The sequence below is a fragment of the Gymnodraco acuticeps genome, unplaced genomic scaffold (genome assembly GCF_902827175.1).
Source record: "Gymnodraco acuticeps unplaced genomic scaffold, fGymAcu1.1, whole genome shotgun sequence".
Classification (NCBI taxonomy): domain Eukaryota; kingdom Metazoa; phylum Chordata; class Actinopteri; order Perciformes; family Bathydraconidae; genus Gymnodraco; species Gymnodraco acuticeps.
In genome coordinates, this window is record NW_022992002.1 from 213,749 (window position 1) to 229,597 (window position 15,849).

The window sequence follows — 15,849 nt, forward strand, 5'->3', positions numbered from 1 at the left end:
TCACCTCAAACAGGGAATTAGCTTGTAGATTAGGGCACGGTCTGTTGTCATGACGATAATCGCGATATGCGTAGTCACATCGCAGGACGTGCGATATTAAGTAGGCAAATTAACTCAAACACCTCATGTTACAATTATTTTTGCTGCTTGCTACAAAAGGAAAACTGGCGTGGCTCTCATGTCAGGGGTTCTTGAGTGATGACAGCAAACCACCAATCACCATCAAATCTCCAAAGCAAACGGACCCCGTGATTAAAGGTAGAAACACTGAATAAAGTGGTTTCATGTGTTTCTCCAGTTCGGCGCTGCTAACCGAGCTAGCTCAGCTTGTTGCTCTGATAACTTAAGATCCAGACGTCCGTGACTAAAACCCTTCATCCGGTTAAATATAGTTAAACAAATACCAATTGTATAGCACTAAAGTTTAATAAAGGATGGTTTGCGGGGAAAAAACGGTCCTTTCTTCAATGCCTGTAGTTTTTCATATCGCAGGGGAAACAAATATCGCAATGTCAGTTTTGTCCAATATCGTGCAGCCCTATTGTAGATGTAGACACAAGAGGGATTACATTAATGTTGCATATACCAAGAAATATACAGATGACAGAAAAGTATGTACAATAAGATTAGAGTAAATGAGTGTTCCAAGTTGTTTTAAATATGGTTTTACGGTCTGATTTATAAGGGCTGGCAGTTCGAGTGGACCTGAGGCATACGCTGCTTCACCTTGGATTCACACAAACAAACTAACTTCATAATCTATGACGAAAACCAGCTCAGCGTGGAGGTCAGCGCCATCACCTGGGAGAGGAGTTTAATTCACTGCTTGCTTACTAATTATAGGGATGATTGTGATTTTTAAAAGTCTTTAGGATAAAGCAGATAATTGCAGGTGTTCTGCTGAGCGGGACACAGACCTGTAATCTGATTATCCCGGATAAAAAGGGCAGGATGTGTTTCTGTTTGCTCTTGATGTGTTCCTGCCAAAGGGTGGAGGAGGAAGAGGAGGAAGAGGAGGAGGTTAGTGTGAAGATGGAGGAGTTAAACACTCTGGATGACCTTTACGTAGAGAGCAGCATCCTCTTGATTCACACTCTGCTGCGTCCCTCCGTTAAAGGTGTTTAAACGTCTGTATCGTCACAGGTGGCTTCCTCCACCCTTCCTCCACCCTTCCTCCAGCCTTCCTCCACCCCTCCTCCACCCTTCCTCCACCCTTCCTCCACCCTTCCTCCACCCTTCCTCCACCCTTCCTCCACCCCTCCTCCACCCTTCCTCCACCCTTCCTCCACCCTTCCTCCACCCCTCCTCCACCCTTCCTCCACCCTTCCTCCACCCTTCCTCCAGCCTTCCTCCAGCCTTCCTCCAGCCTTCCTCCACCCTTCCTCCAGCCTTCCTCCAGCCTTCCTCCACCCTTCCTCCACCCTTCCTCCACCCTTCCTCCACCCTTCCTCCAGCCTTCCTCCAGCCTTCCTCCACCCCCGTGTTTTCTACCCTTTTTGGAGTCGTGGCACACCAACAACCAAACAAGTGATAAACAGACAGCCGAATGTCGTGTAAATATAATGACATGTTTGGCTACGAGACCAGCTCCTTAGTAGCTTTGAGAGCTCTGTCTTTGTGTTTTCTCTCATAAAAGTGACCTGTCTCTCAGTTTGTTTACGCAAGGGAAAGTCATAGTACTCCATGTTCTTGTTTTGACGTTCAGAGAATACGTTTAAGCTTGCTTTGGACTGTGGCACTGCTGTCTCTGTTTGGACCACCACTCATAGGCTGCTGATCGGGTTAGAAGTTGGTCCAGGACTCAGTCTTCCTATTTATTTATTTATCCAGCGCTTTCAGCGTTGATTTGAGCCCTCTCTCGTCACTTCATTGTCTTGTCATTAATGCGCTACCTACTGCTCGAAGAGTATTTCATTACTTAGCCAGACACTACATTGAAGTCACGGACGCATGTGGCAAATCATTTGAAGCATCTAGATAATATATAATAATAATTTTACAGAAAATAATCTTCGTGGCAAAGAAATACTTCCATAAACATATTAACACCACTTTCTGACGTTTTGCTAACACAAATCTCTGTCTTGTCTTAACCGCAGACCTTATTTCAGGATCACAACATTCAGGAAACCATTGACTTCCGGACCAGGGAACAGGAAGTGATGAAATGCTGACTCACTACAGGGTTGTAGGACTCATTCCTGCACCAATCTGTTAGGATCTCAAACACGGCTGTTTTCTGTAGAGTGCAGAAACGCTAAAGCAATAAAGTGGTGTGTGATTGTTCTAAAGTTCAGGTCCTGGAGGGTTTCTGCTTTTATGGGAGTGATGGTTAGTGACCACTGCTGTTAGTAGAGGTCATAAGGCTGCTGGCTGTGGATGAGACACGTCTGATTAGAGAGAGATGGACTTTTATTAATCCCTCGTGGGGAAATGGTTTCTCTGCATTCGACCCATCCTAGTGCAGGAGCAGTGCGCTGCCATTTTGAACAGTGCCCGGGGAGCAGAGTGGGGAACGGTGCCTTGCTCAGGGACACCTCGGTAGCACTTGGTCTTGCCGGGACTTGCCAAGCCAAGTCCCTATGGACTTCGCCACCACCGCTCCGATTACATTTGCTTGTTTCCATGTGTTTCTTTGTTTGCCTGTTCGGAAAGTAGTCAAATGAGGCCTGGCTGTGTAATGAGAGGCAGGAAGATGAGCTGCTGCGTTTATTCCCATGACTCAGGGATCAGGAGTCATTTGGCTTTGAAGTGTTTATTCGTGGGATGTAATTCCAGCGTTTTGCTAGAGGTATGAATCGGGACTGCGTTTTTTAGTCCACTCATTTGTTCCAGACTTCAAAATATCTTTACTAGGGATGCATACCGGTATCCGGTATGACCGAAATACCGGTTACTGGTGGCTACGGTATACCGTACCAAAATCAGATCCGGTTTCGATTTTCGTGGCCCGTGACGGCGGGTGTTATAAATTAGATTGCAGAATCGTTTGTCTTCATATTTTATGTATTTTTCATTGTGTGTTCAATACTAGAAAGGTAAGTCCCACAAATGAACTGATGGGATTTGTTTTCTCTCACCAGTGAATGTTGATTTTAAAGATGAGATTTGTTTGTTTGTGCAATGCCGAGATCTCATGACCTTTATTCTATTATGTATTTGTTCTCTCGTCGAATCTCAGGTTTAACATTAAGAGTTACACTTTTTCCACTTTAACCTAACAGCTTCTGCAATGTCCCTTTTTTTTATAAATTCAAAAAACAATGCTGTATGTGAGCCTCTCCGCTCACACAGGGTTCAAATATGGACAGAAAGAGCAGGTCCGTGTAACACAGGCGTTTATTAGCTCCAAACAAAAGTATCCACGGGTCTCCAACGTTGCCCGCGTGGCAACCTTCACAGGTCCTTTTGCCCCCTTCCAGGATCCCGCCTACTGCAAACAGACCAGAACCAGGTTACGACATGCTTTTATTCCGGCACTGATTACCTGATTCCGATCAGCTGTCTGGCCTCCGGCCGAGCCACTCCCTTCACTCCAGCAGCCGGCGCCCTAACCCCACCCCGCTGCCACACTGTACAATTCAGAAGCTTTCTTCCTTAGTATATATGTGTGAGTTTCTCAAGAGCCAGTGCCGGTGGAAGGGGCAACCAACAAGTTCGACAACATTTGTTGATTTGGTCCACCTCCAATCGACAGACACAGTTCCTCTCCTCGGTTCTTCTTGTATCTCCAGTTTTCCTCAGTGTCCGTCTTCACATTCAGCTTCACGTGTTACTGCTGCTTGGCGCTGCATTTAATTGCTCTTTTTACTGCGCTGTTAGTGTACAGTTTTATTATTATGCTGCTGTGTTCACTGTGTTAACCAAATGAAAAAGTTGTGGCGGTCAAACGCGTGTCACTAGGACATCAAACATCTGGTCGTAAAGGGACAACTCTGAAAGCAGAAAGCTGCAGTTATGTACGCTCACATGTTAGACGCCACCAACATGAAATGTAGATTAACGCAGCATTTTGTCTCACGTGATAACATTCGGAGGACTCCTGGACTAGCGGTACAAAGGGAAGTGACAACATATATAATAACCGGGAGAGAGAGGAAACTGATTTGTGAAGCCACAAGGTGATCTTTTAACTCTCTTAATCACCAGCAGCTAATTTGCAAGCTTACGACAAAACCAAAACAACTTTCTCATAACAGAAAGCGACCACAGTAAACCATAACAATACTCAGAACTTCTGTGAGTTGCACGTCCCACGTCGACAACAACAAAACACTGCACTGCTGCACAGATCATCCACTGCCATCCATGCAGCTCACAGGAGAAGGAAGAGAACGACTGCAGCCTTCCTCAGGTCTTTATGGAGGCCCTGATTGGGAGCACCTGAGGGAGAGGCTGCACCTGGAGGGAGAGGGGGAGAGAGACACACACACATACACACACACACATTATCTATCAGTGTGTTGAGAGAGTCCTCCTCAGGGTAACGGGGATGTTCCTAATAAATGCTTGTCTGCTTTGAGATCTTGTTTTTTAAAGACAAAATATCACGTGTTCTTGTCCTTCAGATGTCGTGATTAACGGATATATCTTCATTATTGCAGTTCAATCAGGAGAGACGGTTTTGATGTAAGAATACTAGTGGTGCACGATAATTATCGGCCTGATAATTATCTGCCCGATGATTAGGAATTATGACGTCATCCCGATAAACCCGATACAAGTATTAATAGCCCCGATAATATACAATATATATTTTGGGTAAAAAAAAAGAATAAATACTGCGGAGTGGATTGGGATGAGGAGCGCTTGTTTTTCACTCGGCTCCTCCCGTTTTGCCAGTACTGTGGTATTAGTGGTTTAGGAAGAGGGGAGTTCTTCACAAATCCAGCGCTCCCTAACTCATGCCTGGCTGTGACGTAAATGGTGTGCGGCCGTGAAGCCAGGACAGTAAACAAACATGTCGCCGGTAGTATGGGACTATTTCAAAGTTTCAGAGTTAGATAGTTTGCTTGCTATTTGTATTAACAAATGCAGAAGTTCCACGAGGAGGGAAAAAGGCAACGAGCTATAATACTTCCTGATTAGTCACCTGAAACATCGCCATCGCTACGATGGTGTGTTAAAAGCGTACGAAGACGCCTGCGCTGCTAAACTAGCGGCGAATCCAAAGCCAGCTGCAAAGGCACCGGGGCTTTTACCTATCGACGAGGCTTTTGAAAAAGGCAAGAAGTTTATTTGGGAAAAATGATCAGGAGGGCGTATTTCATTTTGTATGATTATTATGTATTTAGCTTGTCTTGTTGTTGTTGTAGAATTCAAAGGAATATATCGTTGCGCCCTCAAACCAAAATGCAGATTTCCCCCGTAAAATGTGAAAGTGATTCCAGAAAACAATATTTCTGTTCCTCAAAAAGTGCATAATTCCTCCAGAACTCTGAGTCTCAAACAGAGCGCCAGACAGCTTTGCTTTTACGGAGCTCCCACGTCACGTTGTTGTTTACGTCCGCGGAGACATCTTGTTTACGGGCGTCATGATCTCGAGATAATTTATATATCTTATACGCAAGATCAGCGCCACAGTACTCTTGAAACCCCTGTTCCTGTACGGTGGCCTTCAGGTTCAAACGCGCTACAACTCTTCCATCAAGAGAAACACGCTGCAGATTCTCAAAGGATGCAAAAACAGCTTAAAGAAACATTTCCAGCAACTTGAACATTCTACATCTTTGTGAATCCTCAAGTCTGCTCGAAACTAGCACTCATCACAACGATCTAATAATCAGGGAAGCACTGAGGAACAATCAGTGCACCCACACGTCTCTTTGCTTTGACTCACGTGCTGATCTGAATACACAGGATGAGATCAGTTAATCAGTGCTATCTGCATCTCCTCTCATGAACTGATGAGTGCTCGAGGACGGACTCATTCTCAGGCCCTCTGTAGTCAACACTGTATGGAGGACTACAATTGTGTGGGAGAGACGAGGGATTTGAGCGTCTGCAGACCATTAACATGCACTGGGAACACAACTATGACACGAATATGACCTTCGCAGTATTTACATTGAAATATAATTATTCCATTCTATTTCACTACTGCTATATTTTACTATATTTTTTAAATGTTATTATAGTTTTTTTTTAATAGTTCTGTGTGTTTTGGTGAATTTAGAGGAAATTACTAGACTAGATGTTTTTTCTCAGAATTAGATTTTTTTTCTTAGAATTCGTTTTTTTCTCAGAATTAGACTTTTTTTTAGTCGATATTTGACTTTTTTGTCAGAATTAGATTTTTTTTTACTTGAAATGTTGCTTAGTCCTCTGAATTAGATTTTTTTCAGAATTGGACTTTTTCTCAGAATTTGATTTTTTTCTTAGAATTAGTTTTTTTGTCAGAATTTGACTTTTTTGTCAGAATTTGATTTTTTTCAGAATTTCACTTTTTCTCAGAATTTCACTTTTTTCTATTTCAATGTAAATACTGCTATATTTTATGTTATTATAGTTTTCTTAAAATAGTTCTCTATCTGTGTTTTTATTTTACTTTTATGTATGCACCACGACATCAAGTCAAATTGCTCAACTCTGTCTCAACTCACCTGGTTCTGAGAATACACATTAATATCTCACGTTACTTCAATCGTCCCCGAAAGCACACAATGAAGTCTCAGAGTTAATGACAGTGATATTATTCTTTAGATGTAGATAAATCAGTTAGATTTGTTGTGTTAACAATCATCTTAATTTGAGATTAAAGTGTGTTTATGTCGTCATAAAAGCTAGTTTTTATGCTCCAAATATTCTCATGAGAATGACTGTATTTTGTGAGAAACGGATTAATTGACAAGAATAATAAATGAGAGATTTGAGCCTGAACACAGGGACCACCACAGAAGATGACCTCTTTAACCCTGGGACTGCAGTTGCCCTCCCGTCCTGCAGGGGGCACACTCCATCAGCTGGGGATGTGGAGCAGGTAGAGCCTCTTTTAAAGACGCTAATCTAAAACAATCCTCTCTCATCAAAGCCTTAAGACTCTGCACTGAGGAAGCTGTGAACACGCTCTCTTCTCAGCAGCAGACGCTACTTTTCTTTATATCTGCTCAACCAATGATAAAAGAGACATAGTAGCTGAGTGTTAGCTCATGCTAATTGAATTAAGTTGTGGCTAATGCTCACTCAAATCAGTGTCCGGTTTATTGAGCTGCAGTGAGGAAGAAGGAGCCTCTTTAACGTCAGGTGAATATTACACTGATGCGAACAGTAAAGACACACTTCATTTAAATATCAGGTGTTTTATCAATTAATCGACAGATCTGTAAACTGAGTTTCGCACACAGACAATCCGACACTTTAAAGGACATTTTCGATTTTAGTTTGCGTTATTTTTTGGCTTCCTTAGTCACAAATATTTAGTGTTATGATAAAGTTGTTTTCTTTGAACCTGTTTGCATTTCTCAATGTAACATTTAAATACCAGTGTTTGGAAATCAGTATAAAAACACTACTAGTGTATTTAAAATATATACTCAACTTTAACTCACAGGAAACGTGGAAAAAATGTATATTTCAAATTGAAAGTCTTCTGCTTGTGAAGATATCCTGAATATCCAAACCTGTGTGTATATTGTTATTTATGCCAAATAAATACTTAAATTAGAGCTGATTTCTACATTAAAAGGAGATTGTTGTTGTTTGTTATCCTGAGTATCTAAACCTGTGAATGTTGTTATTAGTGTGAATTGCAGCGTTTTCTTCTGGTAAGGAGGAGATTGTCTTTAGGGACTATATCATATTTTCCAGCAGGTTTGTCCGCTGAGCATTTGTTGGAAGTTTCCTCTTTTCCAGACTCTGGCTGTGAAAATATTGAAAGTAGACGAGAAATACCTGAAATTCATTCAGACGGTGGAAAACACGATGTTCTCACACCAGAAGAGAGAGAGGCAACAGAAACTGATTGTTATCTAGTGTTTTACAAAAGAATGAGATTCCCTGCTGATGTTCAGGTGTATATCAGTATGTAGTGTCTCTACTTTAAAGAGTCCTCTCCTGCTGATGTTCAGGTGTATATCAGTATGTAGTGTCTCTACTTTAAAGAGTCCTCTCCTGCTGATGTTCAGGTGTATATCAGTATGTAGTGTTTCTACTTTAAAGAGTCCTCTCCTGCTGATGTTCAGGTGTATATCAGTATGTAGTGTCTCTACTTTAAAGAGTCCTCTCCTGCTGATGTTCAGGTGTATATCAATAGTGTCTCTACTTTAAAGAGTCCTCTCCTGCTGATGTTCAGGTGTATATCAGTATGTAGTGTCTCTACTTTAAAGAGTCCTCTCCTGCTGATGTTCAGGTGTATATCAGTATGTAGTATCTCTACTTTAAAGAGTCCTCTCCTGCTGATGTTCAGGTGTATATCAGTAAGTAGTGTCTCTACTTTAAAGAGTCTCCCTCTCAGGTGTATATCAGTATGTAGTGTCTCCTTTAAAGAGTCCTCTCCTGCTGATGTTCAGGTGTATATCAGTATGTAGCGTCTCTACTTTAAGAGTCCTCTCCTGCTGATGTTCAGGTGTATATCAGTATGTAGTGTCTCTACTTTAAAGAGTTCTCTCCTGCTGATGTTCAGGTGTATATCAGTATGTAGTGTCTCTACTTTAAAGAGTTCCTCTCCTGCTGATGTTCAGATGTATATCAGTATGTAGTGTCTCTACTTTAAAGAGTCCTCTCCTGCTGATGTTCAGGTGTATATCAGTATGTAGTGTCTCTACTTTAAAGAGTCCTCTCCTGCTGATGTTCAGGTGTATATCAGTATGTAGTGTCTCTACTTTAAAGAGGTCTCTCCTGCTGATGTTCAGGTGTATATCAGTATGTAGTGTCTCTACTTTAAAGAGTCCTCTCCTGCTGATGTTCAGGTGTATATCAGTATGTAGTGTCTCTACTTTAAAGAGTCCTCTCCTGCTGATGTTCAGGTGTATATCAGTATGTAGTGTCCTCTACTTTAAAAGAGTCCTCTCCTGCTGATGTTCAGGTGTATATCAGTATGTAGTATCTCTACTTTAAAGAGTCCCTCTCCTGCTGATGTTCAGGTGTATATCAGTATGTAGTGTCTCTACTTTAAAGAGTCCTCTCCTGCAGATGTTCAGGTGTATATCAGTATGTAGTGTCTCTACTTTAAAGAGTCCTCTCCTGCAGATCTTCAGGTGTATATCAGTATATAGTGTCTCTACTTTAAAGAGTCCTCTCCTGCTGATGTTCAGGTGTATATCAGTATGTAGTGTCTCTACTTTAAAGAGTCCTCTCCTGCTGATGTTCAGGTGTATATCAGTATGAGTGTCTCTACTTTAAAGAGTCCTCTCCTGCTGATGTTCTGGTGTATATCAGTATGTAGTGGTCTCTACTTTAAAAGAGTCCTCTCCTGCTGATGTTCAGGTGTATATCAGTATGTAGTGTCTCTACTTTAAAGAGTCCTCTCCTGCTGATGTGCAGGTGTATATCAGTATGTAGTGTCTCTACTTTAAAGAGTCCTCTCCTGCTGATGTTCAGGTGTATATCTGTATGTAGTATATCTACTTTAAAGAGTCCTCTCCTGCTGATGTGCAGGTGTATATCAGTATGTAGTGTCTCTACTTTAAAGAGTCCTCTCCTGCTGATATTCAGGTGTATATCAGTATGTAGTGTCTCTACTTTAAAGAGTCCTCTCCTGCTGATGTTCAGGTGTATATCAGTATGTAGTGTCTCTACTTTAAAGAGTCCTCTCCTACTGATATTCAGGTGTATATCAGTATGTAGTGTCTCTACTTTAAAGAGTCCTCTCCTGCTGATGTTCAGGTGTATATCAGTATGTAGTGTCTCTACTTTAAAGAGTCCGCTCCTGCTGATGTTCAGGTGTATATCAGTATGTAGTGTCTCTACTTTAAAGAGTTCTCTCCTGCTGATGTTCAGGTGTATATCTGTATGTAGTATATCTACTTTAAAGAGTCCTCTCCTGCTCTGAAGAGTCACTCTGCATGTTGTGGGGATAAAGGAAGTAATAATTATATTTACATGACGTATTTTATTTAAACTCAAACATGTTATTCTTGAAATGATTCACTTATTATAACGTCCACAAATATATATTTCCTGAATAATCCATCTGTGAAAAAATACAGCAACCCTCTCACCCTCTCTTCCTCATTCGTCACACACACAGATCCCACCAATAAGTGATCCAGAAATAATAATTTATGAATATTATCCACAAAAAACAATGCCAAAATATCAAAAGCCTTATTAAATGATACGTCAGAAACCGCTCCTGTACGGAGATTTTCTGAATTGTTTTTTTTAAAGCAGCTGGACTAGACGTCTTTCTCTCGCCGAACATTTCCACTGGCATGTGGTTTGTTGACTTTGTGGAATTTCTATTTGTCTCCAGCTTACAAGGAATGTGCCTTTTGGTGCGAACAGTTCGTATCTACAGATGCAAAATAACTGGAAACAAGAACATAAATGTACAATAGAAGAATTAAAGTAACACAAATATATTGGTTTTATTCAAATGTGTAAAGTTCAGTCATTTCGTGAAATACGGACTATTGTCGTAAAAGTGTGTTTTTCCATTTTTATTTTAAAGAAATGAGGCAGATATCAGACACAAAGGACTTTACATGTCCTCAAAAAAGACATCTTAACATGTTTTAACAACTTTTTAAAGAGCTGCATCCCCTCTCACATCTCTGTTTGCTTTGTTCAGCACTGTTAACTGCAAGCAGCTGTTGTGTGCAGTGGGATGATGTTACACGACCAGGCAATATCAATAAGTTATTACTGTTTGTTCAGCGGTTGATCTTTCATTATGTCCGGGTGACTGACGCCATTGTGGCCGAGTGGCACAAATCAATGAGAGGCTCTTTAGTTCAATTTTGTCTGGACGCTGAAATATCGATGACTGTTGGATGGGTTTTGATGAAATGTGGTTCATCGTTAATGTTCCTGTTGGTTTGTGTTATTTCTGTGTCGGTCCCTGAAGGCAGCATCCTCCCGGTCCAATGGGATTTCTCTGTGATTTTGGATTATTGCATAAAATAATCTCTGGTTCAAACAAACGTTTCTGATTCTTACACGTTGAGTTCAGCAGGATAATCTCCACATATTAACACCACTTAATGATTCCTGAAGTAAGAAGCTAATGTTGGGCTATAAAGGAACTACAGCACGGTCACATGACTTCACGTCACCACCGCTAAGCTAAAGGCGGCTAATGCTGTGCTATAAAGGAACTACAGCTCGGTCACATGACTTCACGTCACCACCGCTAAGCTAAAGGTGGCTAATGTTGGGCTATAAAGGAACTACAGCACGGTCACATGACTTCACGTCACCACCGCTAAGCTAAAGGCGGCTAATGCTGTGCTATAAAGGAACTACAGCACGGTCACATGACTTCACGTCACCACCGCTAAGCTAAAGGTGGCTAATGCTGTGCTATAAAGGAACTACAGCACGGTCACATGACTTCACGTCACCACCGCTAAGCTAAAGGCGGCTAATGCTGTGCTATAAAGGAACTACAGCACGGTCACATGACTTCACGTCACCACCGCTAAGCTAAAGGCGGCTAATGTTGGGCTATAAAGGAACTACAGCACGGTCACATGACTTCACGTCACCACCGCTAAGCTAAAGGAGGCTAATGTTGGGTTATAAAGGAACTACAGCACGGTCACATGACTTCACGTCACCACCGCTAAACTAAAGGAGGCTAATGTTGGGTTATAAAGGAACTACAGCACGGTCACATGACTTCACGTCACCACCGCTAAGCTAAAGGAGGCTAATGTTGGGTTATAAAGGAACTACAGCACGGTCACATGATTTCACGTCACCACCGCTAAACTAAAGGAGGCTAATGTTGGATTATAAAGGAACTACAGCACGGTCACATGATTTCACGTCACCACCGCTAAACTAAAGGAGGCTAATGTTGGGCTATAAAGGAACTACAGCACGGTCACATGATTTCACGTCACCACCGCTAAACTAAAGGAGGCTAATGTTGGGTTATAAAGGAACTACAGCACGGTCACATGACTTCACGTCACCACCGCTAAGCTAAAGGCCGCTAATGTTGGGTTATAAAGGAACTACAACACGGTCACATGACTTCACGTCACCACCGCTAAACTAAAGGCGGCTAATGTTGGGCTGTAAAGGAACTACAGCACGGTCACATGACTTCACGTCATTGTCCGCTAAGCTAAAGGTGGCTAATGTTGGGCTATAAAGGAACTACAGCACGGTCACATGACTTCACGACACCATCGCTAAGCTAAAGGTGGCTAATGTTGGGCGTGATGTCGTTTAGTCGTCTCATTTAGACACTTGTTGGCAACCTCTGTTTTTAAATTAACCAGTGGCATATTTACTGATTTGTGGGAGGTTTCTGTTTCCACGGAAGATTTTGAGTTGCCGATACCCAGAATGAAAGAGGTTGTTGTTGAAGCTCCAGGCTGCTGCAGCGTCACTGCGTGGTCGTACAGCTCATCTCTGCAGTCGATGAGTTGAGCAGGAGTTCAGCTGGTTTTCACTGAATGAGGAGACAGACTCGTCCTGTCTCCTCCTCAGATAAATGTCCTCGGGCTCAGAGGAGAAGAATCTGTTTCCTCTGCTAAAATGACTCTTATTTTTTCTGTCTTGCAGCTTTCCGAGAGACAACTATTCAGTGAAGATGAGACCATGGTCCCAGTACTAACCTCCAGAAAGGCCAGTGAACTTCCCGTCAACGAAGTCGTGTGTGTGCTGCAGGTAACCTTCTTCTGTCCAAACACATGGTTTCAGTCCCACTGCTTTGCCTCCTTTCCACTCAAAATCAACCCTGTTAGAGTTCTGTGCTTGTGCTAGTTTGGTCCCACACACAAACCAGTTCTCAACAACCAACAATGGAGGACTGCATTGTTCATATTTGCCCGTGTAGGCACAAAGGCCGCTGGGTTTTCATCCGCCTGTGCTGTCACTGCAGGCACAAACATCTTTCATTATATTCCACATGCCCTCTCAAATTCAAATTTAAATTCAAAGGTTTTATTGTCATATGCACAAAGCTACAGTTTAGAAAAGGCAATGAAATTCTTCTGACCTGAGCTCCTCCAACGATATATAATACAATACAAAAATAAAAAAGTGTGCAAGAAGTCGATAGATAGATGGATAGGTAGATGGATAGATAGATAGATAGATGGATGGATGGATAGATGGATGGATGGATGGATAGAGAGATAGATGGATGGATAGGTAGATAGATAGATAGATAGATAGATAGATGGGTAGGTAGATAGATGGATAGACGGATAGATAGATAGACGGATGGATAGATAGATAGATAGGTGGATAGATGGATGGATAGGTAGATAGATAGATGGATAGATAGATAGACGGATGGATAGATAGATAGATAGGTAGATGGATGGATGGATAGATAGATAGATAGATAGATAGATAGACGGATGGATAGGTAGATAGATGGATAGATAGGTAGATGGATAGAGAGATAGATGGATGGATAGGTAGATAGATAGATAGATAGGTAGATAGATGGATAGGTAGATAGATGGATAGATAGATAGATAGATAGGTGGATGGATAGGTAGATAGATAGATAGGTAGATGGATGGATGGATAGATAGATAGACGGATGGATAGGTAGATAGGTAGATGGATAGGTAGATAGATGGATAGATAGATAGACGGATGGATAGATAGATAGATAGGTAGATGGATAGAGAGATAGATGGATGGATAGGTAGGTAGATAGATAGGTAGATGGATAGATAGATAGGCAGGTAGATATACTGTATAGATAGATAGACGGATGGATAGGTAGGTAGGTAGATAGATAGGTAGATGGATAGATGGATAGATAGATAGATAGGTAGATGGATAGAGAGATAGATGGATGGATAGGTAGATAGATAGATGGATAGAGAGATAGATGGATGGATAGGTAGATAGATAGGTAGATGGATAGATGGATAGATAGATAGATAGGTAGATGGATAGATGGATAGATAGATAGATAGGTAGATGGATAGAGAGATAGATGGATGGATAGGTAGATAGATAGGTAGATGGATAGGTAGATAGATGGATGGATAGGTAGGTAGATGGATAGATGGATAGGTAGATAGATAGGTAGATGGATAGATGGATAGATAGATAGATAGATAGGTAGATGGATGGATGGATGGATAGATAGATAGACGGATGGATAGGTAGATAGATAGGTAGATGGATAGAGAGAGAGATGGATGTATAGGTAGATAGATAGGTAGATGGATAGAGAGATAGATGGATGGATAGGTAGATAGATAGATAGGTAGATGGATAGATAGATAGACTGATGGATAGGTAGATAGATGGATAGGTAGATAGATAGGTAGATGGATAGAGAGATAGATGGATGGATAGGTAGGTAGATAGGTAGATGGATAGATGGATGGATAGATGGATGGATAGATAGATAGATAGATAGACGGATTGATAGGTAGAGAGATGGATAGAGAGATAGATGGATGGATAGGTAGATAGATGGATAGATAGATAGATAGGTAGATGGATAGATGGATATATAGATAGATGGATGGATAGGTAGATGGATAGATATATGGATAGATAGATAGATGGATGGATGGATAGGTAGATAGACGGATGGATAGGTAGAGAGATGGATAGAGAGATAGATGGATGGATAGATAGATAGATAGATAGATAGATAGATAGGTAGATGGATAGATGGATGGATAGGTAGACGGATGGATAGGTAGATAGATGGATAGGTAGATGGATAGATGGATGGATAGGTAGATAGATGGATGGATAGGTAGATGGATAGATAGGTAGATGGATAGATGGATAGATAGGTAGATGGATAGATGGATAGATGGATAGATAGATAGATGGATGGATGGATAGATAGATGGATGGATAGGTAGATGGATAGATAGATAGACGGATGGATAGGTAGATAGATGGATAGGTAGATAGGTAGATGGATAGATGGATAGATAGATGGATAGATAGATGGATAGAGAGATAGATGGATGGATAGATAGATAGGTAGATAGATAGATGGATAGATATATAGATAGGTAGATGGATAGATGGATAGATAGATAGATGGATGGATAGGTAGATAGATGCATAGATAGATAGGTAGATAGATAGAGAGATAGATAGGTAGATGGATAGGTAGATAGATAGATGGATAGGTAGATAGATGGATGGATAGGTAGGTAGATGGATAGATAGATAGATGGATGGATAGGTAGATAGATAGGTAGATGGATAGATGGATAGATGGATAGGTAGATAGATAGATGGATAGGTAGATAGATGAATGGATAGGTAGGTCGATGGATAGGTAGATAGATGGATGGATAGGTAGATAGATAGGTAGATGGATAGATGGATAGATAGATGGATAGGTAGATAGATAGATGGATAGGTAGATAGATGAATGGATAGGTAGGTAGATGGATAGGTAGATGGATAGATAGATGGATGGATAGGTAGGTAGATGGATAGGTAGGTAGGTAGATAGATAGGTAGATAGATGGATAGGTAGGTAGATAGATAGGTAGATGGATAGATGGATAGATAGATAGATAGACGGATGGATGGATAGGTAGATAGATAGGTAGGTAGATAGATAGATAGATGGATAGATGGATAGATGGATAGATAGATAGACGGATGGATAGATAGATAGGTAGATAGGTAGATGGATAGAGAGATAGATGGACGGATAGGTAGGTAGATAGATAGAGAGATGGATGGATAGACGGATGGATGGATAGGTAGATAGATGGATAGGTAGGT

The 15,849-nt window shown here is 41.3% G+C and overlaps 1 protein-coding gene across 4 annotated transcripts in view; it reads left to right on the plus strand.

Moving 5' to 3' along the window:
* The window catches only part of atp2c1 (ATPase secretory pathway Ca2+ transporting 1), a 67,594-nt gene that overhangs the window by 1,109 nt on the left and 50,636 nt on the right, over positions 1 to 15,849 (plus strand). For 3 of the 4 annotated variants that reach the window (XM_034201288.1, XM_034201287.1, XM_034201289.1), the window contains exon 2: positions 12,676 to 12,780. In XM_034201288.1, the coding sequence (XP_034057179.1) occupies positions 12,676 to 12,780 (105 nt within the window). Of the gene's footprint in view, positions 1 to 7,004; positions 7,243 to 12,675; positions 12,781 to 15,849 lie in introns of those variants that run through there. The other variant, XM_034201290.1, reaches the window with a different exon arrangement.